Source organism: Phytophthora ramorum (genome assembly GCF_020800215.1).
Source record: "Phytophthora ramorum isolate Pr-102 chromosome Unknown Phyram_PR-102_s0003, whole genome shotgun sequence".
NCBI lineage: Eukaryota > Oomycota > Peronosporomycetes > Peronosporales > Peronosporaceae > Phytophthora > Phytophthora ramorum.
Genome location: NW_027150649.1, coordinates 2,732,865 through 2,758,490, shown reverse-complemented (window position 1 = coordinate 2,758,490; position 25,626 = coordinate 2,732,865). Strand labels below are relative to the sequence as shown.

The 25,626-nt window shown below is 51.9% G+C and overlaps 5 protein-coding genes across 5 annotated transcripts; 2 read left to right on the top strand and 3 right to left on the bottom strand.

Moving 5' to 3' along the window:
* Positions 1-1,874: 1,874 nt before the first annotated feature.
* KRP23_3985 (uncharacterized protein) lies at positions 1,875-2,294 on the top strand (the record flags this gene model as incomplete). Its single annotated transcript, XM_067888896.1, has 1 exon — positions 1,875-2,294. One exon carries the CDS (start codon positions 1,875-1,877, stop codon positions 2,292-2,294), a length of 420 nt encoding a protein of 139 aa, XP_067748103.1.
* A 15,382-nt stretch (positions 2,295-17,676) lies between these two features.
* Positions 17,677-18,150, top strand: KRP23_3984 (uncharacterized protein; the record flags this gene model as incomplete). Its single annotated transcript, XM_067888895.1, has 1 exon — positions 17,677-18,150. The coding sequence occupies one exon, from the start codon at positions 17,677-17,679 to the stop codon at positions 18,148-18,150; it is 474 nt and encodes a 157-aa protein (XP_067748102.1).
* Positions 18,151-20,924: 2,774 nt separating this feature from the next.
* KRP23_3983 (uncharacterized protein) lies at positions 20,925-21,572 on the bottom strand (the record flags this gene model as incomplete). Its single annotated transcript, XM_067895841.1, has 1 exon — positions 20,925-21,572. One exon carries the CDS (start codon positions 21,570-21,572, stop codon positions 20,925-20,927), a length of 648 nt encoding a protein of 215 aa, XP_067748101.1.
* Positions 21,573-22,544: 972 nt separating this feature from the next.
* On the bottom strand, positions 22,545-23,938 carry KRP23_3982 (uncharacterized protein; the record flags this gene model as incomplete). The annotated part of the gene is made up of 2 exons (XM_067888894.1): positions 22,545-22,569; positions 23,544-23,938. The coding sequence occupies 2 exons, from the start codon at positions 23,936-23,938 to the stop codon at positions 22,545-22,547; spliced, it is 420 nt and encodes a 139-aa protein (XP_067748100.1).
* An 806-nt stretch (positions 23,939-24,744) lies between these two features.
* KRP23_3981 (uncharacterized protein) lies at positions 24,745-25,338 on the bottom strand (the record flags this gene model as incomplete). The annotated part of the gene is made up of 1 exon (XM_067888893.1): positions 24,745-25,338. The coding sequence occupies one exon, from the start codon at positions 25,336-25,338 to the stop codon at positions 24,745-24,747; it is 594 nt and encodes a 197-aa protein (XP_067748099.1).
* Between the last annotated feature and the right edge of the window lie 288 nt (positions 25,339-25,626).

Sequence of the window (25,626 nt, the reverse complement as noted above, 5' to 3'; positions counted from 1 at the left end):
TATAGTCGTTGATTAGACACGGGAAGCTGCTCTCACTCAAGGACCTAAGAGCTTTGTGGGTCTGTGCTGTCCACGGAACTTCTGCTCTTCAACTGGGATGCGGCCTACACATGTCTGTAATTCAAGTTTGAAGCTGCTCGAGAATTAGAGGAGAATCTGGCAGGCCCGAATGGCTCTGAAGGCGAACGAGGATGAAAGCGATGCCTCGGGCGTAGACAATAGCAATTAATAGTTTCTCGCCATCCAAAGAGGACACACTGCTGTACAATGGTCAACGCACAGCAACGTTATCGCCAAGCCCGGCTGTGCTCTGGCCCAGAGGGGCTGCCCCATACATTTCCTTGCACAAAAGCCGACCGTTCCTGTCACGCCATCTGCTGGCACGTCATCCATGATGGCAGCAGGCAGAATAAATAGTTCGTACATATAGCTCACTCCCCAACGTACCATCGACAAGCAATGTTCCTCTATCCGCCGAACAGATTTTCGCCCAGCGGTCGAGTGATTGGGGACGTCGAGTGTCACTCCTCGTGGAGTTACAGTCCATCGACTCGCTCGCAGCGATGAAGCGGTCGGCGAATATAGCATCGGTCGGAGCAGAACAAGGGCAAGCAGGTAAGAAGCGCATGCCGAGAGCGATGCCGGGTCAATCAAGCCAGATACGCAACAAACAACGTGAGCGCGAGCGCACCCTGCAGGAGGATATCCGTGACGCCAAGGCCGAGATCCAACACCTCGTGTTGCAGCGCAATACTATGCTGCCAGCTGAGAGTGTCTGCAACCGAGTACTTCCGACTCTTTCATTCGCGGCTAGATGGCGCCCATGGCGCACACAGAGGAGGCTATTGCAGGTGATGCAGTGGCGTACAGAACTGCAACTACACGGCGCGCTCGTAAACCTCTCGCCCAGCTAAACTTCCTGAAATCGACTATGCCTTTCGATGCGACCGGCGACAGTGTGTGCGGAGCAAAGGTCCTGCTCGAGAACTGAAGACGTTTGTCGCTCTGCTACGGCGATGTTGGCGTTTAGTTGAAGCGACTGGAGCAGATCAATTCTTGCTAGTACCTGCACTAGTCTTATCATTAGGGAGCATACGCTGCGTCGTGCGTACCCATCCACACACTTGATGAATGACCACGCCCAGACCGCGGTCGCCACTGGTTGCAAGGCTGCTGGAACAGCGTCTGGAAGTGGCAGGATCGGTGCGTTTCGACTGAGACGAGTCTTCCAGTCGCTTGACTCCAAGCTAGACATACTGCCGGCGATACTGGAGCTGCTGGGCGGCTTGCAGGACGTGGCTGTGGTGTTTAGCCAGACTCGAACGACTCTGGACGGATACTGTACATTCGCTGGATGCATGCTTATGTCCTGATACAATTGGCTCTTGTCCCGTCGTCAGCCTCTACATCCTGAGCCATTTTGTCAACAGTGATAACGTGCTGGCTGGCACAGCGACAGTTGCTACGTGTACTCGCTATGACGTGACGTCGAAAAGGGCGAAGTTGCTGTCTGCTACCACGCTACGTGTACATGCACCTTGCAGTCCTACCCATAGGCTCTTCTCTTGGATCCTAGCAGCAGCACAGCCAAAGTATTGGAGCCCAAGCGAGCCAAACACTGACTCAAACAAGGGCGAACTGCAGACTGGACGTCCTGAAACGTGACCTCACGTTATCCCTGTTGACTGCTGGGATAGGGCTCGCGCACCGCAAATCAACTGAGCATATGATGCAGATCCGAGCTTTCAAGCACGCGATCGCTGTTGACGGTCGACGTTCCGCTCGTAATCGTTGATGGCATGCCGGCAATGCGTGAATATGTTTCAGGTTGCTCTCATTTCTCAATTCGCCACGCCGAACCCAAGTCGCCCAGCATGGCTAGCAGTTTCTTGACTCCGCCCAACCGCTACTCACTCAGCGATGCCGTCATTGGCAGCGTTGTGCAGCGCGCTGGTCCTCTCTACAGTCGTCTCGGATTCACGGACGAGAGCGACAGTCGCGCGGTTCAAAGCTACACGAAGCCGAGACACACTTTCAGTGTCGGTCACGCAGACTCGTACTCGCCGGATGCACTGCCGTCAAAGAGGACGGATAAGTACCAGCCGAAGTGCTTGATCGGGCAAAAGCGCCTGCCCGATCTGGACTCGCTCGCAGACATAACGACGAAGCGGCCAGTGAATATGGTGCAGGTCATAGCAGAACGAGAGCAAGAACAACTGCCCCCTCAACCTGTGCTAAGACGGAATGCGCGTGTCGGCGTCTCGACGGGAGCGGTGCCGGATCAACCAGGCTAGGTACAGGAAGCGACAGCGGAAGCACGCCGAGGACCTCGACGAGGGGATCCGTAAAGTGCAGGAGGAGATCGAGAACCTCGAGGCGCAGCGCCAGAAAATCTTAAGGTGCGCCCCGACTAACGAGAGCGTGTGGGTCGTGGCCACCGAGTACTTTCGCCTGTTTCGCTACGGGTACATGACGCCGATGGAGGTGCTGGAGTCGCCCGCTCCGTCTTCTCTCGCTAGCGGTGGCATCAATGCCAAGAGATTCCAGCGTCCGGAGCAGTCTCACGCACAGCTAGACTTCCTGAAAGCGACCATGGCGTCCGATGTGACCGACGGAAGTGTGTGCGGTGCAGAGGCACTGCTCGAACACTGGAAGTTGCTGTCGGTCAACTGTGGCAACGTGCAAGTGCAGGTGAAGCGTTTGGAACAGGTTGCTGCTGACTGTCTACTTGCCTCAACCACGACCAGTGTGACTCTCACAGAGAACACTCTGCGAGGTGTGTTCCCTCACCTAGTTGTTGATCAAGACACCAACGACGACAAGGAGACTGTGTCCAAGCCATTGTCACTGGCCCAGAAGCTCCTGAACCAGCGGCTGGTCTTGCGCGGTTCGGTTCGCTTTGACTGGGACGCGTCTACCGGTCGCGTGGTGAGATTAGAATCCATGATGGACTTGCTGACGCCGATGCTGCGGTTGCTGGGGAGTTTGGAGGACGTGGCCACTGTGTTTGACAAGGCGCTAGTAACGCTGGAAGGTAACTTTATGAAGACGGAGAAGGCTAGCGATTCGTCTGATGTTAGCAACTAAACCAAATGGTGTAAGGATTAAGAATGATGCAAGTTGGCCAAGCATTTGAGCACTGAATGTTGCCATTGATGATGCACTACACTACAGCACAGCGGTAAAGGATGAAAGGTGAAGTCAAAGCTGTCGATCCGACAGCGGCGAAACTGAACATTTCGTCGCTATTGATGGTTGTGCAGAGCTCCTTATTCGCCAGCTTTGCATGCACGCTCTTGTTAGCTGACGGCAACGTCTGCGCACGCTATGGTTGTTGACTGCACGTCGTAGGTGCCTAGCGCAGCACACAATCCGTGTTGTTTCCAGTTGCTCCAAACGGCATCTCTGATGACCGAAAAAATATATCTCGAAGCCAACAGACAAATAGACTTAGCGCGATACCATCGCTCCAAGTGTTGCTGGTCACTGTTGTAGCCGTACACGTACAGTGAGGCAAGGGGCCTTGTTGTAGGGCGCTCTACGCATTGGCGCTGCCGCCTCGTTACCAGTCCAGAGGATGACATCCGGACTAGGACAAGCATGATTGCGCGGCCTGTCATGAAACTCATGAACCGTGACAGGCACGTTATCCTTGTTGACAATAGCCGCCTTCCACACTATAATACCTCACCCTACCGTATCGCCCCTGTCCTAAGCGAAGTTTTCTCCTAAGCACATTTTTTTTGGACAAGTCTCCTGCCCAGGTATCCTGGATCAGATGTAAAGGGCTAGGTTTACTCAGATGCAGGTATCTTCCAGGTCTCGACCAGTTTCCATTCAGGTTCTCATTTATGGAGGAAATAAAATACCATCCAAATATTACACAGGTATCGGTAGCCGTAATACCTGGAATAGTCATGTGAACGCTTCAAAAAAAAAAGAAGAGCAAAAGTCGAAGTGACGAAAAGAATGTTTTGTCGGCCATCACAATTGCAGCTGAACCAATCGTTTTGGCCAGGTATGGCAAATATGAACACGGGTATCGCCCAGGTAAATGCCATGAATTAACCGTTGCGCTCCGAACCACATATACCTTGTCGTGACCTTCACTTACCAGCGGCGCTTCAATTTCGTGCAGCATCTTCCAACGTAGCATGGTGATGCCAGCAGACGACACGTCTGTTGGCGCATCGCTTGATACGGCCTTCCAGAGGTGGAGGCATGCAAGCACACCACAGCTGTCACTATCTCTCTACCGAGGTCCGTCAACATTCACCACGCTGTAGTTGTCCGGCATTGCGGGGATGATCTCCAACGCAGTGGCCTTCAGACACTTCATGTTCGCCGGCGTGAAGTCGACCCTCGATCCGGCGCTTCAGCCTTTTGCTCTTCCTCCCCTGTGTCTTCCTCCCCCGTGTCTTTTTCCGCCTCCGCGCATTCTTCCTTCTCGTCCTCCTCCGTGTCATGGGTGTTGGCTACTTTCTTCACGGCATGCGGACCAAACAGCATAGCGCTGGCTTGTTCACGATCCTCTCTTGCGCGTCCTCTCATACCGAGTGCGAGCCTTCTCCTCCGCCGCGGATTCATCCTTCCTCCCCCCTTCTTCGGCGTCTGCTTCGGCTGCGGCCAAGCGAGCCTCCTCCTCTAGGCGAGCCTCCTCTGCCATCTGCTGCTTGATATGAGCCGTCTTGTGGGTGCGCGCCATAGCTGTGGCGTCCGCTTCCGGCGTCACCGCGCCCGCCAACTATGTGGGAGCTGCCGCGTGGCCCCGGATGAGTGGCTGGGAGAAGAAAGAAAACTGAAAATTCGGAAAATAAACGGTAAACTAAAAACCTGCTCAATACCTGTTGTCATACCTGGTCGATACCTGCTGCAAAAAAACTGGGCGCGAGCCGTGCTCTTTTTATTTTAACCAATGGCAGAGCCCAATTTCAGCAGACGGTGGCAGCTAAAATACCGCCTCTGCCAGGTTGTCCTTGCTGTTGGTGGGCCACTAGGAAGCATTTCCAAAAACGCCATGGGGAGACCTCGCACCACCGGAACCGACAAGAAACCCATGCAGTACGCTCGTATTGCCGTCGACTACAGCCACAAGCGTCTTGTGCTCGAGTTTGTAGCTGTAGGCCATACCGTAAATGAAGCCATTGAACACTTCTATCCTTCCTGCACTCAGCAGGACAGGACCCGCACACAGAAGCAGATTTTAAAATGGAAAAAACAAGAGACTCACATTCGTTCAGTATGCAGTACCGGCAATGGTCATCTACGAAACCTACGCAACAGTGGCCAAGCAACCGTCTTCTCGAGCGATGCCGAGAACGACATCGTGCTCTGGGTGAGCTCAAGGCGCAAAGAAGGTTGCCCCGTTTCCTCACAAATACTACGATACAAAGCATTAGAGGTGGCTGCTGATGAAGGTCTGACTCCCGAGGCATTCAAGGCTTCTCATTCATGGCGACGCCGCTTCATGCAACGGCACAAGTTATCAATCCCAGCCCGGACATGTAGCGGGGCTACACAGTCGGTTCACCTCCTACCTTAGTGCAACATGCACTAAGGGATACATTCAGGTGACCACTCCCCAGAGTGGTCCACATTCATAGCAAAAGGCATATGACTGGTAGAAAGTAACACCTTTCTACCAATGAGATTCATTCAATAGATAGGGGTTCTGCCAGCCGTCCGATGGAAGAACCTCTCATTAGAAATATCAGTTTTAGGAGGAAACCCCATTTACAATCAATACAGTTCTCATTTGGCACCAAAGCTATCGTTCGGTCCCTTTATCTAAGTTTAAGTATACTTGCGGATACAAGTATACTGAACTTAAGTTAAATACACCTACGCGTCCTCATACACATGCGCACACGTGTAAGCTAAAGTAGTGGGCCTAAAGCAGACCCATTACAGCCGGCAGCAACGTTTTGTAAGTCCGAACACGTCCAAGTTCTGTGATAAGTGCAAGGAGTTTGGACATCTGACGGAGAACTGTTGGTCGGACATCGAATGTGATCGATGCCATCGGATGGGACACTCGACACACCTCTGCAGGACTCGTCCGTGTGCGATTTGTAACCAGTTTCACGAAGGCAAGTGCGAAGAATGGGAAGCTTTCCAAGCGATCAAGAATCTTGCACATCAAGGAGCACTGAAAGATATGCCGTCTCCTATCCGGAAGCAACTTCTGGAAAGGAAGGGGAACCGGGGGGAACAACCGTTAAACTAGTAAGCCCGCTGAATCGGGATCCAGAACGCGACGGGCTGAAGAACCCCCCCGATATGTGTCTTCTAGTGTATGTTGGTCCGGAGTTGAGACGCCAAAAACAGGATAAACATCAATGCATGACCGTGACTCCGGAGAGTGGTGACCCTCTTTCAGATGAACTTCGTCCTGAAGAAGTTCTATCGGAAGGTGTACGTCCGGAAGTACAAGATCCGGATGTACCTGTTGAATTCCGATTGGGACCAGGCGAACGATATGGCTGGTGGGAAGATCACTGTTCAGATGACACGAAACGGATTGCGATGGTTCATGGAGCGGTGAACAATTGTCGGACAGATATCCTTTTGGATTCCGGAGCGTCAGTAAGCATGGTGAGTTTGGATCTTGCGCGTAGACTCAAACTCAAACTAAGCTTCTGCAAACAGCTCCGGGAATCTGGACTGGGTGGCGTTCCAACCATCATCACCACGAGTGCTGAAGTGAAAATCACTTTAGGTCCGAGAATTGTGTACGTCTGGAACTATGGGTCGCAAACATTGATGAAGGTATAGACGTGTTGCTTGGAATGAATTTCATGTATTCAGCTGGAGTGCGACTGTGCGCACGAGAAGGATTGGTGCAACTTCCAGATGAAGAAACTGTGTTGCTATCAGGACGTGGTGCGGATAATTACCACAGAGGTTTGGACCTTCCGGTGAAACCGCGTGAAGAGCTTTTACTGCGTCCGGGTGAACATGCTATCGTCCGGATACATTACGGACAGAGCAATCCACAACTTGATGTGGTATGGGGCTGGTAGGGGAGACCGATGGGTAACCCAGATCATCTATGCTGCCAGGTCGTAGGCTGTGGCCATCAAAGTGGTGAATATTTACGGAAGGTGTTTTAGCATCGACACTCGGACGCCAGTCGCTCGGATCATCGAGTTTGGCTTCTTCCCGAGGTCAGGACGTTTTGTCCGCCCGGGTCTCCGAAGGCATCAGGAGTGGCAGACTCTCATCTATGAGAATACCGAATCCAATCAGATGCGTTTACGGTCTGAAAGATTATGAAGGAACCAAAACAGCCTGGCCAAATCGCACCGACATCATTTGTCTTCCAGTGGTTGGACCGTTTCTCGCGGTTTGTCGAAATCGTTCTGGCAATCAGCAAGCGGATGAAGTGACAAACATCGCGCGGCACAGTAGGTTTCACCGGCTCAAGTTCATGCTGAATATCGCGGCGCGTTTTGCGGGTTTCGCCGCTGCCTCTTTCGGTAGCGCTGAAGCGCCGCATCAATTCGTAGGGGTAACATCTCGCAGTGGTATTCGTTGGAGCACGCAGCCATATGCTGCCACAGCACTAAGGGTAGGAAAAAGAAGAAGAGCGCTATTGGAGAGTCACCATACCGCAGCACTTCCGGTGTAGGCCCCAAGTAGCCTTGCCGTAAGCTAGGATAGCTGATCGAATTGTTGACAGGCTCGTGTTCATGGATGTCTAGCTGCCCCACCTCTTCCCAACCTGCCTCGTAACACTCGATCCTTCAGATTTCCAGCAAGAACTTCATCGACACCCCCAAATCTCTCCAAAACCTTCTCCGCAAAATGAACCTCGGCAGCAACTTCTGACGCCATTTCCTCCACATCATCGGCAACGTCTTCCGGCGTGTAGTGAGTCTCCACACTTCGTCAGAATAGTACTTGCCAGTGTCAACATCATCGTTTTCAGTTTCATTACCAGATTCAATTGCTCCGTATTGCCCTATGTTTTCGTTCGTTTCAACAACATTCAATGCATCGTTGTTATCTACCAAAAGCACGTTACCGCGTGTGCTTAGTTCATCTTCCTCTTCCTCGCCAACTGCAATATAAGCAAAAAAGAGAAGTAAGACATCAATCAGTAAGTATATAACAGAAGTACAGTATATAATGCAACATAGCATGCCACATACCACTGATCACCTCAGCAAAATCAACATAGGCATCATCGTTGACCTCCGTGGCGATGGAAGCCATATCCTCATCTGGAATCTCCGAATCGTCGTGTCCGATGTGAAGTGAGATTGCAATAAGCGAGGATCCGTTGGTGAAGTTTCGGGGTTTGGGAAGCTGACGCTGTGATGCCTTTGGTCATTTCTAGCGATCGACGTGTAGGTTGCTGCGCCTCCGATGACCGAGAGGTAAGTTGACGTGCTGTAGACCCTGGGAAGATGGAGTTGTTGATAGATTTTGCCCAGGCGTTAAAGCACGCACCACACCTGACAAATAAACAAACAAAGTAAAATATTTGACACGGCATACATTCTGGCATTCGGCCAGCTTTACCTTCAGTGTCCGCGCCTTCACTCACAGTAGAACTAGCGGTAGCAGCCTCCGCAGCGATCGCTCGGGCGGCAGCAGCTCGAATATCGCGAACGATGTTCGAGTGGCGCCGGGGTGGTTCTGTGTTATATAATATAAAATTCATCATAAGGTGCAACATTAGATACAACATATGGTGCAGTTTAACGTACAGGATTCTACCTACCATCACCTGCTCGTCGTTGCCGGGTAGCCACAACCTCGCGCAAATAGTTTTCGCGAACTGCAGCAACTGCTTGCGCGTCACCAGATACTAGCTGTCCTTCTTGGTGATGAATGGGAGAGTTCGTTACATCCGCAGGCGCACGAGCACAGCTTCTCAATACTGTGATCATATTGGATATGCATTAGAAGCCAATCAACCACGATGTAGTTTATAAAGCTTACCATTCGCGTAATACTCCAATACAGTCTCCTCGCCCAGAAATAAATAGACGCCAACTGTTCCATTCGAATGACCACTCGGCCGCACGTACCTGTAGCGGTCATCCAAGCTCATTCCTGGCGGTGTCTTGCGCGTCCACCCATCCGTATCGATCCTATACAAATAACTAGTGAAATGGAGTCGTTATAGATCTCCCTGCGGCTCTTCGCTCAGCTCCCTAATTTATCCTCGCCGAATTGGGTCGTTATGGATTTCCATCGACCCTTCGCTCCGATCCCTGGTTTATCCTCTCTCACTTGGAATTGCTCGCAAATGGTATACGCTCGCTGAGTTCTGCTGCTCACTGAGTCTTGGTGCTCGCCGAGTCCGAACGCTCGCTGAGTTCGCCGCTTAAGTGCGAACTTCGATTAGGTACGATGTACCCAACTGAGCCAAACTAGATGGTTTACCAAAACGATGAGTTTTCCTACACCACACAGATCCAGAGTGGTTGGAAGTAATAAGACGCCTTCGCAGAAAATGACCCATTGCAAAAGACGTCGCACTATTCAACAGTCGATCCCGCTTGAGAAAAGAATTACCTGACTGGGTCGTAAATGCAAAGCACATTGCGTAAACAAACGCAGATGTTCATGAAACGAACAATCGAAAGCTGAAAGGTTGGTCTACCTCCATTTCTCGTATACAGTCGAAGTATAGCGTGAATCTCCGCTTGCTAAGGCACTCGATTACTAACGACTACGACATATAGCCAGTTCGTAGCACCGCAGGCACAATGTATTTGCTTTACAGCACAACTGTCAGGTGATCACGGGCCGACAGTAGAAAAGTTCACCAACACTCACCATGCTTGTATGCACGGTCCAGTCATACGTGGAAGTAATATCTTCCCCGCGTAACATGTCTTCTTGGGCAAACAGCCCATAGAGAGTTTTGCCATTAACCTCACATCTCTGCAGCACAGGATTCGGCGAGGAACTATGATTGGCGAATCTCGCCAGGGCACCGTTGTATCTTGCATCGAGTACTTCGCTAGAGCTGACAGCAACACAGTAATAATCACGAGCTCCGACAAGCGCCTAGTGATGCAGTGTTTGCACATCAACCCCCTCAAATAAACAAAAGTCTATTACATATTACGCTTACCTTTTCACGGATCTTGTACTCTCGACTCATGATCACTTCACCCGTGTATTAAACGATACACGTTCCGGTCGGAATAGCTTGGTCCACTATCAAACCGATTCCCTTCTCTCGCGAATGCTCGAGTGATAGCAGCACTGGCCGACCTCTCTGAAAACGCTGGTTACTGCAAACTACGCCTGGAGCACTATCGCATCGTACAATTTCAACTTGCATCTATAGAAATGATACACATGCACTATTAGCTGAGGAAGCCTGGGGCACACACTGCGATCTTCGCAAAGCATGGTACAGCTGGCCGCAATAGTGAAATCTCATCGAGCCACTTTGCAAGCCGCTGGAAACAGGTTTGCTGCTGCAAGATGCTTTCGATCGTTCGGTGATCCGTGTTAAAGTAGAAGGGTTTGTCGATTAAGTACACCTCCCACGTGCGCATGGCGTGCAGTGCCGCAAGTAATTCCTTCTTACGTGTAGGGTATATCAGCTCCGCTTGTGTGAGCTTACGCCCTCCGTACGCAATGATGCGCTCTCGTCCGTCGTCGTCATACCGGAAGAGATACCCTCCAATAGCAAAATCAGAGGCGTCTACGATGGCATGAAAAGGTTTTGCGAAATCTGCGTGAGCCAACGTGGGTGTCGACGATAGTTTGGTCTTCAGCGCCAGGAATGCAACCAATTGTTGTTTCGAGAGCGAAATTGAATCCTTAGGTCGCTTATTCTTGACAAGTTCCGTCAGTAACGCGACATGTTCTGTAAACCCCGCGCAAAACCGGCTTACGTAGACGCATGTGTCAATGAAAGATTGCAACTCTCGGGCTTGGGCGTGGGCCAGTGTCGGATAGCAGTAGACTTAGCAGGATCAATTCGAACTCCCTCCACTCCAACGAAGTCTCCCAGGCATGGGATGTCACGTGAACAAAACACGCATTTCTCGATTTTAACGTACACCTGTTGCTCCGCGCAGCGAGTTAGCACTCTCCTCAACGCGTCAAATGCTCTTCAACAGAGTTGGACGAGGTGAATATGAATAAGTTGTCGAAGTAAGTCCGGCAAAAATCGTTGTAGTCCTTGAAACAGATTGGACGAGCCGGTTGAAGCAGGAAGAGCTGCCAGAGGCTGGACTCGGTGTTGCTGCATGGCCCACAGTAGCGGCGTCATTCTCGGTGGGGCACCAGCCCACCGAGCGTCCGAGTTTTTGTTGGCGCACCGGTATCCGTGCCAGGCCAACCGGGTGTTTTGTAACCCAGGATGCTACATTTGAAGCAAGTCGGCACTGTAGTACTAACTCCCGAACTTGATATCGAATTTAATGGGGCTTTCAAAATTGAAGTTCCCGCCTCTGTACCGCTTCCCTTCTTTTGGAGGTAGTGACTCTCCTTGCGGTCTTGCTTTGGTGCACCAGTCGTCGAACCTGGTTTCAATGTTGGCGCCTCACGAGCGTCTTTGAATCGCTGTGTGATCGATAGTGTCCTTCAAGGTGAAAGGACAATTTTGCAAGATGTTGGAGGTTGTTTCAGCGCGCAGGTTCTGCTGGTAGAACCGGCGGTTCACGATCTCGGACATAGTGATCGACGACATCGACAGCAGCTGCATGAACGTCGTGCTGTACTATTGTTGCGTGCCCGTGACTTGCAGATCTTGCATCTTCGTCAATAGTTTGAACTCGTAATAATTGTCGCGATACCTGGCCCTTTCTGCTGTTCGAACAGCGGCTTGGGACGGGGAATACTGCCTATTCCATGCTTGAATTCGCGGTATTGTGTTCTGCTTCAATAAAGAACGGGTCGTGGGTATACACATATCAAGGTAGATATAAACGTAGAGGTGAAGAAAATGCAATAGCAGATACTAAACTAATGCATTTTGTTAATCTAGGATGAAGCTGGGGTCTGCTTTGTTGATCGAACCAGAATGGAGCCAACAATGTTTAATCGTCTTTGGCGGTAGTTCCTGCCACTCCATTACACCCCCCTTAACATCCCTACTCTGTAGGGCTTGTCGTTACCATTATCTATTTGATCGAGTGCAAAGTTCATCTTCTTGTGCAAGACAGAGCGCTTTACGCAGTATATGATACCTTGATCTAGCGGCTGAAGCTTTGACGTAGTGTTAGGCGGCCGTTTATCGACGTGGACATTAGTTAGATAAAGCCCCTCTTCGCTGTGAGACGAAGCATTGTCAACGAGCAATAGGATTTGCCTACTTTGCTTGCGCATCGACTTGCCGAGGCCTTGAAGCCATAACTGGTAGAGTTCGGTGGTCATCCACGCCTTCTTGGCGGACTTGAAATCGATGGCACTGAGTTTGTTCTTGATCCAGCGAGGCTTTGCCGCTTTTCCTACGAAGAGCAGCGAGAGATTGCGGCTGCCAGCAGCATTGCAGCACAGTACCAGCGTGATGAGCAACTTGTCCGGCTTCAGTGCGGGGGCCTGGTGCAAGAAGAGCGAACCTCGAGGTATGTTGTTGTAGAAGAAGCTGGTTTCATCCATATTATCGGTGTCATGGCCCAAATATTGACCAATCAAAGTGCGCAGCCGCTGGAACTCGGTGGCTACAGCCTTCAAGTCAACGGACCCAGACTCCTCGTACGCACGGCGCCAGCGGATTTCGTATCGTGCCTGCAGGTTGGGCAGCCAAGTCGCGGTTATGCAGCCAGCGAGACATTGCTGTAGCGAGAGCATACTCACCAAGCTAGCCAACATCTGCACCTTGCCAATGGGACCAGGAACGGATGAGACAGATCCAGCCTGAGGAGCAAGCGGAGCTGGTCCAGCTGGTATCGCAGTGCTCGCATCAGTACTTGCCGGTTGTGGCGGCACCTCATGGTATTTGTGCTGCTCAGACATGGCTCCGGGTTCAGTGTTGCCCTCAGAGTTAGGAACTTGAGAAATATCTGTGGATTCCATACGTGGAGCTAGGTAGGGTCGTTGATTTGGTGGTTCGTCTTCGGGTTGCCGAGTGGTCTTCCATGAGCTCATATCCTATACTGATTCGTACTTAATCGAGTTGTCACGATGTTGTCTCGAAGACTGTTTGAAAGCCTTCGGCTCTAATTTCGAAATTGTCTTGCCCTTAATGGTGCTTGACCTTGACACCCAGTTAAAAGACACATTGAAGACTGAATTGAGTTGAGCTATGCAAACTACTGTTTCCTAGCTCTGCTACGGTGACACTAACGCAGCAACCGCCGCACTCATGCGATTAAATACCGCTTTTGTAACGGGGCAGCACCTTGCACAGTGGAGATACTAGAGAGCGTAACCTCTCGGTGAATAACAAGTTCACGGTTCCCAGCTTGAGGAAACCGACTGCGGCTTAGACGGTAGGCTAATGACTGAATATATTTTATAGGTGAGCCAAGCTTGATCCTTACAAACTCTATGTCAACTACAGTAAAAGCTAAACAAGCGCCCAATGGTTGGGTCCGCCAACCGGTACCACGTACCATGGACACAAAAGAGAGACATCTCGTCACTCTTTATGTATCATGGGTACGCGTCGATGTTCCCCGTTTCGGTTTTCCTTGCACGGACTCGGTCGCATGCAACGGATGAAGCGTGCAACGAACTATCTCCGTTACATTATGATAGTAGTATTATCAATGAGGCTATCCGGAGGCTGTAACCAAACTTGGTCGCGAAAAATAGCTTTCACCGATGCGGTTGTCCAGAAGTAGCTGAAGACCACTCAGTGGACACCTTTTGTACCTCTTCTGGTACTGTCCCCAAGCGTCCATGGGTCGGCCCTGGAAGCCGCGATCACGCCTACATCACCGACACCGCCATTGCTGTTGGGTTTGGTAACCCGCCTGCCATCGTCTGGGCTCTCACCACCAGTTGAGTCTCGTCCGCGTGTGGTGTCCGAATGCCCATCGACCACGCCATGTTTCGAAGGCGAGAAATACCTGCCTGGTTCCCCAAATGCTTCGAATCAGATGGGTATGATTCGGATACCGTAGAGATGTTGTTGCACTACCCTGAGAAGAATTCTGGCGTGTGCCCCGAGGAGCCCATCGCCTCTCTCGCGACTTCGTCCATGCTGGAAGGTTGGATTCCCGAAAGGTGGCCGGTGGAAGTCAAGCTCATTCAAGACCAGCTGGACCCGAGTTGCTGGAAGTTCCCTGTAGTTTCCATTGGGATTCGCGGTGGTGCCGGGTGCGGCTGCGAGCAGCGCTGCCGGGCCACGACATGCCTGAATGTTCAAGAGAGCCGCTTCTGCACGGAGAAGAACTGTGTTTTCGGCGGCCTGTATGGTAACTCGCTCCGGGAGAGCAAGGCCCTCTGCATCGCGCGTAGCACTCACACTGGAAGGCGGGGCATCGTGGCGAAGGAAATTATTTCTGCTGGAGAGGCGATCGGCCAATACGTTGGTCACGTCCAGCTCTTTGGGCCACCTTGCCGAAATGCCCCCCCCTAACGACGGCTTCCGGATGCATTTAAAAACACGGACCAGAGGAGGCAAGCACGTCGGCATTGATGCCCTCGAAACCTGCGGTATGCTCCGGCTCATGAACCACGCCTGTAACCCCACAGCTCGATTTCACGAAGTTCAGACCGGCCGCGAGCTAACTGTTGTTGCGGTTACCGTGCGCGAAGTGCAGCCGACCGAAGAGGTGACGGTGTCTTACGGCAATCACCTGTGGTTCGTTAGCCGTTGTGGATGGAGCGTTTGCCAACATCGAGACGTTCAACACCTTCCTGATCTTCCTACTGAACAAGGCGCTGGTCTTTGAGGAAGTTCGCAGGCACAGTTGTGTTGAACTTTGGCAAAGTGCGAGCTTGAGGGTTTTCCGTTGCATATACTGAATATAAATTGCTTGCACCCGCAAGGTTTTATAGTTCGCGGTTCAGTGGGTGTCATTTTTCGATCTTCTGGCAAAGGCGCAACTAGGCAGGCCGGAGGAAATGGCAGCAGCAGGGGTAAATGAGTATAGGTCGTGAGCTCAACTGACCAAGCTTTTTGTGGTGCTGTATCACTATTAGCGGGGAAGACGACAGGGGTACAATAACTACTCCCTGTAAGAGCAGATGCTTCTGTGTAATGTAGTTGAAGACATCCCCTCGGCCGTAACATGTGGGAGCGTGTGGCAGACCGCTTCAACGCAGATCGAACCCGCGGATCCCCAGAGCGCGACTGGGAGTGACACGAAGTGTTCCTGGTTTTTCTGTGACGCACCGCCGTCGCGACTCTGGTCTAAAATTTCGAGCATGGATATTATTGGATGAAATGGAGGATGTGACTCGGCTGTACCCGTGCGACACGGGTGACGTATGGAGTGCGACTGATTTATGGAAAGATCTTACGCCTAACCACAGATGGGCCCAACTGGCTGGAAGTGTGTATCCTGGATGTGTACAAATCCACGATTGCAAACCCGCATTATGTCCAGCCCCCGGACTTTCCCTTACGATGAGTGCCTAAAGCCTGGCGGAAAGTGCAGTTGAGAACGTATCTAGATTGTACTCATCTTGCTGTGGTTCAGAGCGACTACTAAAGATACTGAACCAAGATCATCCACTACCAACACCCAAGTTGTGCGCTGGAAGCCCAAAGAGTCTGGATGCCAAGTACATCCTGAATTCTGACTCCAAAATCCTGACTCCAGAATACCAGAATCTTGACGGTTGACCACTGACTATTTGACTTCGAAGACAGTGGTACGTCATCAAGTGAAACGCAATTGAACTACCGCCAAGGAACCCAACAGAACTGTCGAGTCGACACTTTTGAAGCTACGAAGACAATGTACCCAGACCATACTGAAGCAAGACAATTTGACCCAAGCCATAGTGAAATCAAGATAAATCACCCAGAGCCGAGATCTAGAAGGAATTGATAGTTTAAGGCTTACAGCCAACAACAGAGTTTGTTTTACCCCGTACTGCGCAAGTGAATTCGGCCAAGCCTGCCGACGGAAATCCGGAGGACCCGAGACTACGACCGCGATACAACAAGGGGCGCTGCGACCATTAAGGACGGGTCGTCTGTGGCATCTCCACCTCATAACATCAAGTCCAGTTAGGTGGTGACCAGAGGCGCTCCGGCACCCTGGGTTGACCCACCTATTTCATATCCTAGTTGGGTCGCTAGCGTGCTGGTGTTTGCCCATTTCATATTCCCTTGCTATTCGAGGTGACTGACTAGCAGTTGTCCCCCGAAGTGATAGTTTAACTGCTGTGTGTATCGACTGACTATAGTATTTGATAGTTTCTCTCTTAATTGAGAGTGGTGCGCGTTTTATACGAGTGTTCAGACTGACTAGGTGTCTGAATTGTAAGACTCGAGTGAGCCTAGCGAGTGACCCACCGTCCAAGGGTCGAAAAGAATAAGTGACGGCTATTTGTATTGTATATAACTCTGTATTTGTTGGCTATTGGTGTTTGGGGTGCATCCTGGGTAAAGGTGCATCCTGAATTTCCGATACTCTGGGTGTGAAATCCAGACTACACTCTGCCTTTCTGTCGTTGAGAGTGCATCCGGAAGTGGACGTACGCTCGGCACAACTTCAAGGCCACAAGCTCGGTGAAGTGCCGTTTCGTCAAAGACAAACGAGCCGACAGGGATTCCGCAAGGTACCCACGCCACCAAGAACCCAAGGTTTCGCTTCGCGGTGAGATCTTGGATACTTGTTGACTCCTACAAGTCTTCCCCCTTCAATCCTGGAGGAGGAATTCCTGGAGCGCGCTATACGAACCCCCCTGGGCGGTAAAGGTTTCATCGACCTCGCCACAGGAGTCCCTCCGCCGCAACTTCCGCAGTTTGTACGGAAAGCCGAAACCAACAGGGAGGAATGGTGCTATTCCTTCTATGATGAAGTCCATCATAATGGCAAAGAGATCCAACACAAAATCGAGAAAGAGGGAGGGGTACACACGTCCCACGACGGCCTCGATGAAGGGGAGGACGTCGAATCGTTCCAGCAGACGGTCGATGATGTCACCGGCAAGGATGATCAGAGAGAAGCAGTCGTGTCGCAGCAACGGGTGGCCGAACAAACTGTCGCCGGCTTAGAAGGTCTTGGGCTGAGGTTAACTACGCTCCGGATAGCGACGCGGGTAGCGCCGCTCGTGAGGAGGAGGTGGTGGGCGTTGCGGGTCACGACAGTATACCCACGCAGGACACGGCAGCTTGCTGGTGAAGCTGGTACCGAGGCAAACAGCAGCAACCCGCGCGACTCACATACCGAACAACCACAGCGATCCCTTATCACCAGGGACGGCGTGATCGATGCGGCTCTTGCTGCAGAATTCGATATTTCACAGTTTTCACCACTATGAGAGCTCGCAGCCCGCTCAACAGCGACATCTCCAGTCAGAGCGGGCTGATTAGCGCGACCGCACTGTAGGTCTGCAAGATGACGACGCCGGTACCCAGGCGACGCAACCACCAGGAACCGACGGGGCGGAGACCCAAACTGCTCAGATGCCTGCTTTATCCAGCACAAAGACGGATCGATCGCCGTCAGAGTGCACCCTTCAACGACGTGGGGCCGCGACGGTCTCCCCTGCAGCAAATTCATCTACGGCGCGTGCTCCTCGCTCCGCAGGGCGACCCAGGGCAAGTCGTCGTGCCCCCTTGACACCGTCATGACACCAGACGGTCGTATCTTACAGAGAGATCCGGCTAGAGCCCAGGCAGATGCTATCAAGCTCGAAGTTCATCCCTCGCTCGACATCGGTACTAACCGACTTGGAGGGCGAGACATCAGGGTGATGAGAGACAACCTGACCACCATGAGCGAGTCGGGCACCAATGACAACGGCAAGAGATTCCCCGCCAGCGATACAACACCGTCCTACGGGAAGAACAAGCGTATACGGGCAAAGGCTCGGCTAGAGGAGCTCAAACGCGACATTGAAGCACTGGGCAAGGAGAAGTTTATAACTGGTGCAGACATGATGCAGATGCTCGTCTTCTTCCAGAAGGATAGCGACAGGCGGGTCGAGGTCGAGGAGAGACGCCGGAGAGAAGAACGGGAGGAGCGTCGAGAGGCCGCCCGATTGGAGCGCGAAGAGCGCAAACGCATTCGCCTCGAAGTAGCTGATGCAGCCGAGCGCTGACGCGAACAAGACAGCAAGAAGGCGAGGGAGCTTCGCGAAGCGCGAGGCTGCTCTTGCAATAGACCGAGAGGAGAATCGACATCGATATGAAGAGCGCTTAGCTATGGAGAGAGCAGAGGCGCGTGAGCGCCACGAGCAGTTATTGCTTCTGCTGGCAAAGCCCCACAAAGATTGAAACCACGAAGATCCAACAAACCGCACTGCAAGCAAAAGTAAAACCTTGGAATTCATGCGTTATCCTCTTTCCAGTAGACGAACGTCGTGCGGATCTGACTAACCTCCACCATGCGGACACGGTAGTTAGCTAGTCTGAACAGGCTGTCCAGGCGCTGCTTTCGCTTATTGACGTCGTAAGGCAGACGTTGCAGAAGCCGGTAGTAAACTTTCTCCACCGAGCCCATGCCCCACTCGATCTTCTGACATACAGACGTGATCGCACCTGACATGAGTTGCGCAGCGGGGCGGACCGACGGCACCAAGCGAGCGAGGTCTCCCTCCTTCAAGGGGGTCATGATACGACCCACGATTTCAGCACCGCATGGAAAGGCGCTGTCAGCAATGATGCCAAACCGCGGGTCCGGGTTGCACTCCGGGTCCAGCAAAATCTCTCGGAATTGAAGGCTGGTGTCAGCGTCATTCCAACTCCCCGGGCAGTTGTGCTTGCTCCAGACGATGAGACCGTCAGCGGTAAAGCACAACGTGCCCGTGACGTACACGGCATGCAGCCAGCCATTATATTGCGAATTCTGGATATCTCCTTGCGGAGGTTCCTGCACCTGCAACGGAGATAGATAGCGTAAGAACGTCATTGCAACAGCTAGATCAATAATGCATCACATACCCGAACGTTCTTGCCATCAATGAACACCCACGTAAACGGGAGTAGGGGCGCACGTGCCGATGTCAGCCTGGCTAAGGCCTTCTGCCTCTTAAGGGTAGGCCACACAATCCTGGCGGGGGCGTACCCCTTCAAGGCTTCCGTCAAGGCATCCTCCGCCGCGTTCAGGATGCGACTCAGCGTCGAGTGCGGGACGCCGACCATCGAACCGAGTGATGAATAATCCATGGAGTCTACATAGAACTCCAGAAGAATGCCCAACACCTGGTGATGGTGCTGGAGCTTCCGAGGTCGACCATATTTCGGCCGATAGACTGGGATAGAGTAGAACTGAGCAAGACGACGGAGCAGCACGGTGAAAGACCGACTGAGGAGAGAACGGTAGACATAACATACAAACGTTAGCGCCACCGCTTCATCAGAATAGGATACAGAGCGTGCTCACCGGCAAAAACTCGTTGTAGTGAGGAAGGCCTCATCGTTGCCCCTGGTCCATATGCGCATCCACGCCGACTCAGCTGGATCCAACAGACAAGGCTTCGTCAGGTAGTGACGAATGCGGACAATCCGCGCGTGCTCCGCTCGTTGGACTACCTCGATCAGACGCTGCCGGAGGCCTTGGATGGTTTCAAATGCTCCCTCCCTAGATCTTCTAGCTGCACACAGCACTAACAGCGCTCGCGCGCCGTGCATATCCAGCAACAGTGCCCCGCAGGTCACCCAGGAAGCTGAGACTGCCGCGTGATCTCTTGCTGGGCGACGTGAGAGGATTCCGATGAGGTTGCTGCTGGAGGGTTGACATCGACCGCCCGCGCCCTTTCGTTTCCTTAGATATAGAGAAAAAGGCACGATTTTTATCTTTATAATATAAGGACAAAAATCGTCCTCGTTCTCCGCAGAGCTTGCGTCGTCCGGGTAAGGCTCCCAGCTGCTGTCTGCACTACCGTCACTGCTGTAGCCACTAGAGCTGCTAGCGTCTTCTCCGGTTGCGGCGTTGGCGGTCTGGTCTCCCCCAGTGGCGGCAAATGCGGCGAGCTCTTCCATGCTTCGTTGCCGATACACTCCAATCAAATTTAGAGATTTTGAAAACCTCCTTCCTGAAAATTTTCACTCAAGTGCGAAAAGAGAAGCGCCAACTTCCATGCCGTTTATCTCGAAAACATTTAAATGTTAATTAGCATCGTTTTGTTTGGCGCAGTCTCGTATATGTGTCCAGAATAATGGCTCATACGTTTCGTCATATATACTTTTCACGTGGGACACTATAAGCAGACCGGATTAAAAAAGAAAAACAGGTTTCGGTCGTCTTTTTCGGATCGTCCAATCTAATCGTGATAAAAGCTGATGAAGGAGTCATTAAATCAGGCGTAAAACTCGGAGTCATTAAACTTTTTATACCGGTTATGGATGACGTACAGTGCCAAATTTGACTTTGGAGATGGCCTCGGCCAAAGCTATGGCTGCTAGAATATAACAGTTTTGGTAGAAGATAATTTGCTGTGTGACTAAACTAATTGAAGTTATTCACGGAATAGAACAGCCACATTGGTGAAGATGCTCTTAGGCATACTTGCGTATTTCAGAACACACTAACGAGCAAGCAGTGTGCGGCGTTTTTCAATTGTGTTCGAATGTTTGACCATGCTAAGCAACTGCAGATACTTATCGAGTGCGTGCTTTGAGAGAAACAGCGCTCCATCAACGTGTTAGCTACATTTGCTACAGTATACAATGACAAACAGTTTGTAGCTCTTGCTATTATTGCTGCGATACAATTAGTGGTCGTGTGGACACTACCTGGGTTTAAGTCGAGGACAGAGAATGAACGCTGGAGAAGCAAGAACCTACCCGAAACAATTAACACTTCACTCAGCAAGTGGAAACATTCAATTGAGAAATCAAATTGAGATCGCTAGCTCGAGTTAGGTCGACCTACCTATGGTTCAAGCGCGTGCAGGTACTTCGAGTACGCAGAAATCAGCACTCCCTGTTGGTCATCCGTCAGGTGCGCGGCATTCATGACCATGGTGTTAAAAGCATTCGCCTCCATTCCCTTTCGGAAGTCAGGTAAAACTTTTTTGAGCAAGACCTCGGCTTTATCAAAGAGAGTGATAAATTTGGAGGAGTCTCGAATTCCACGCATTGCATCCATTACGCCGTTCACGTTCGTGACCCCAGGATAGTGGATCGCGAACCAACCCAATGCCCTCACTTCAGCAAACCCCCTCTCTTCGTCTTCGACCTCCTCCGTGCCGTCAACATCGTCGTCTTCGATAACCTTGTGCTTCCTTAGGAATCGGCGGTCGTTCCCGATGGTCTCATGCGCGCTGGCTGGGTCCACGGCATTTACCGTGCTTGGCTGGACAAGTTTGGTTCCGCTAACTGCCGACGTAGCATCGAGCGTCGAGACGAGAGCGGCTGTCGCCACGAGAAGAACGTAGCTCAGACGCATGGATCTCTTGGGTGATGGTGTGGAGAGGAGAAGTTGGGTTCTTGTGCCCAGTGAAGCAAATTGCGAAGTGAAGTGAACACCAATTACCCAGTTCCGCATGCACAGTGGACTTCTTTTGGTGGCTTTCGTCATTGGTCTCCACCAAGCGATAGCCACCAAAAAAGAAGTAGACGCTATTACAGGATTACGAGCCGAGCAAGTAACGTTTAATTAAGCCAAGCGATCTCGCTTCGCACAGCGTTTTTTTTTTTGCCTCATAAACACAGGCATCCTGAATGCACTCATTTAAGTGGCTAAGATAGGTTTTATCCAATCATAGGCCCGGAAGAGAAGGACATCCATTAATAAGCGCTATGCTGGTAACCTACATGTACGTACATGTACTGCAAAGTATCCTGCAAAGCCGAGTCGTTTCTTCCATCTGGGATTATTGTGGTGATGTGGATTCATGGATACGCATACAGTCTCAGACATCCTACAAAATCTTAGTATAAAGCTGTCGTTGAATCAAGTGCATCCGAGGACACACTTCAGTATTTGGTTTTGATTCGCTCCGTTTCGCAAAGGCATTCGCTACGCTCCTGCGAGAGAAACGGTTGTAAACTCGGGGCGAGGCATTGTTCAGCTTGCTAGAAAAGGGCTCGCCTCCGCAAATGCCGTCCGGGTTTGCTCGTTTTAGTCTCCGGCTCATTGCTCTTCTATAATAATACCTACCCGTTCTGAGACTGTATGCGTACTGAAATTTCTTTATGATCGATCCACGCTTTCATGCCTACTGCCTGTATGAAAGGCACTTTCAAATTCTTAGTATTATGAGCGCCGTATTGTATGCATTTAACTAAGGTCAGTCAGAGCACTCATGAATCTATGCAATGCCTTTGAAAGCTGCTGCTTTGAGCGTGCTGTGTCGCATCCATCTCTTCCTACACAGAAATCTGAAATCGCCGTTCGATGCTTCCTTTTCATGCGCTTAGAAATACGCTGAGTCAGCTTTGACAGACATGTTGCACGACGAACGATCGCACCCGGTCCTTGCTGATGCCATCCTGGAACAACCATCACAATGGCGTCTTGCCTAAGCACTCAAGGCACTCTTGCGGCTCGTTAACGTCGGCAAATAGGTAATGAACTGCTAGGTACAACATTGCAACAGGTTCAAGCCCATGCAGATTGAAGTTGCGTCACACAGCCTGTAACCCAACTCCGTCTAGGTATTGATCAGGTACAGACAACGACTAAAAAAGCCGACGCTGCTGAACGCCATCCGCTATAGTATAGTACAAGTACTGCATCCGACTGATAAACTCGGCATAAAAAATAAATCATTTTGATTGGATTAAAAGAAGCCACATGGGCAAAGAACTCCCGAAAAAACGTCCTCGTGAACAACAAAAGACTCGAATCGCCTGGTCTCTGAACCAGTCAATAATTTAACCCTTTCGCGGTGCAAGGGCGCATTTCTCGCCCTTTAACGCTGTTTCCAAAACACGGTGACAAATGGACTTCTAAAAGGGCGATTTTTGCGCCCTTTTAGCCTGATCCCGTGCTCGACCTACCGTGTAATATTACTACCAATCACAGCATTTTGTTTAAGAAGGATGGGGGTATTTTTCAAATGCTCGTGTCTCCGAGGTGTATTTTATTGCTTCAGCCGCCGTAATCGGCCGCAGCCGCACCGCCGCGTCATCGACCAAGCGCTGCAAAAACAATGAGCACCAGTATCACCGTGCAGCCAGTCACATCGCCATACATAAGGTAAGTCAAATGCACTACATGCTGACTTCATTTCACATACAAGAATTAGCAGAAATGCGCACAAGTTTCACTGACAAAGAAGACAAGCTACTGGTCCAGATCACACATCAGTTCGAGAGGGAAGGCCTTCGCATCACCTGGGCATATGTGGCCCGTCGGATGAAAACCAAGCGCTCTGCGAACGAGCTCCGTCTTCGGCTGGCCAGTCTCAAGAGGACGTACGGGAAGACCATAAGCAGCTTTCCGCGGTGCTTTTTCAGTGGTCTGCCTTCCAGGGGAGTTCTAGTCGCGCGAGCGCGGCCGCCGCCATCTCTCCCCATTTCCCGGCGACTAATAGCGCCGACGCACGCACCACCTCCCCGTCTCGGCCGCACGCCCTCCACCACAACCTCGGCTAGTCCTTCCAACGGATCAGGCGGTGGTGTCGCCATTGGCACCGACACCGGGTCCTCCTTCAAGTCCGCGAGCAACAGCCCCGACCAGCCCGCGAGCAGCACCGACACCGAGGTCATGCGCACCAAGTCTGTCCGTGACACCGCCGTCACCAGCTGCCTCGCAGCGGAGTCTGGTGTCCGTGCCGCCATGGACGTCAAGGCCAAGGCTTCAGACCGCGCTGCCACCAAGTCCGTGCGCGGCTCCGTTACCATGCCCAGCCTCTCCGCCGAGGCTGGTGACCGTGTCGGGATCGCCGCCGTAGCCACGTCTGCGGTCAACACCACGTCCGAGCCGGCGAGCCACACCATATTCAAGTCTGTGGGCAGTACCACCTTCGCGGGCTGCGTCGCCGCTGAGTCACGTGAAACTATACTCAACCCTGGGCAAGCAGCGAAAGCTGTGAATCTCATATTTGCAGGAATCAGTGCGCACGATGTTCGCCAGCAAGCCGGCCGTACTTATGGCAATGCTGGTGAGGTGTTACCGTCGGGTGTCTCAAAGATACTTGAAGCTGTTGGACCCCTCGGAGAAGCCGACGTTTTCCTCGACGTTGGAGCTGGTGTGGGCAACATTGTCGCTCAAGTTGCACTTGCGACGAGCGTTAGAACGTGCATTGGCGTCGAGCTTCGAAAGGATCTAGTTGCACTTGGCCAAAGCTGTGTACAACAACATCTCGAGCGCCAACCACTGCGTCGTAAGGTGATACTGAAGCAAACAGACGTTCGCGATGTTTCGCTGTCAAGACACCCTCCCATTTGTGAAGCAACCATCGTGTTTGCGAACATATTTCTGTTCGAAGAAGATGCGAAGTTGGTCGTTTTGCGAGAGCTAAGCGCAATGCTAATGGCACGTATCACTGTATCAACATCGCAGTTTTGCCCAAGACATCGCTCCACGTGCACCGAGCCGTATTGCGAGTACTGGGGTTTGGTGAGGGAGATCGATGTACATTGTAGCTGGAAGTCGACGCTTCAGCCTGTTTACATATACTCTAGGAAATATTAGCCCTACACTGCTCATATATACTTATCCAAACCACAGCTGACACGTGTACGAACAACTTTATCACGTGCTTACGCGACATCACCACTACAACCGCGCGCAGCACCTGTGTCTATAGATGTATCGCCACCGCGTTTGTTGTCTGTGGCGCCGAAACCCAGTGCTCTAGCAGCACCGCCTCCAAGTCCGCGAGCAGCACCGCAGTCAAGGCCATGCGCAGAGCCATCGCCAAGTCCGTCCTCAGCACCGCCGTCTGCAGCTGTCGCGCCGCCAGGTCTGGTGTCTGTGCCGCCGAAAGCCAATCCTCGAGCAGCGCCGCCTCCAAGTCTGCGACCAACAGCACCGCCTCCAAGTCCGCGAGCAGCACCGCCGTCAAGGCCATGCGCAGAGCCATCGCCAAGTCCGTCCTCAGCACCGCCGTCTGTAGCTGTCGCACCGCCAGGTCTGGTGTCTGTGCCGCCGAAAGCCAGTCCTCGAGCAGCGCCGCCTCCGAGTCCGTGATGAACAGCACCGCCTCCAAGCACGCGAGAAGCGCCGCCGTCAAGGCCATGCGCAGAGCCACCGTACGCGACCAAGCTGGAAGCGGAACCGCTACCAAGTCCAAACGCCTCAAGGCCAACCGAGCCACCACCCCCGACGAACCGATCTGTATCGCTGGTGTGACCGAGAGCGGCACCACCACCCAGTCTACGTGTGATAGGAGCATCAATGGATCCGCGACCGCTTTGGCAAGCAGCGGTAGGCCGCTGTGTGACGTCAAATTTAGGTTCATGTGCCTCCTTCAGCTTCGCAAGATTGGAGTGTCGTCGCACGTTTCCTTTGTCGGTAAACAGCCCGTTGGGGTAGTAGAACTGGTGGAATTTATCCCAGCAAGTGGAAGTCGTGGCCGGACTCATCCACGGCTTGGCAGGATGGTCGTGCACAACGCGGCACAAGCACACGCCATGTGCGAGGCAATAGGTTGTGACTTCAGTCGGATATCTCCCCTCCCATC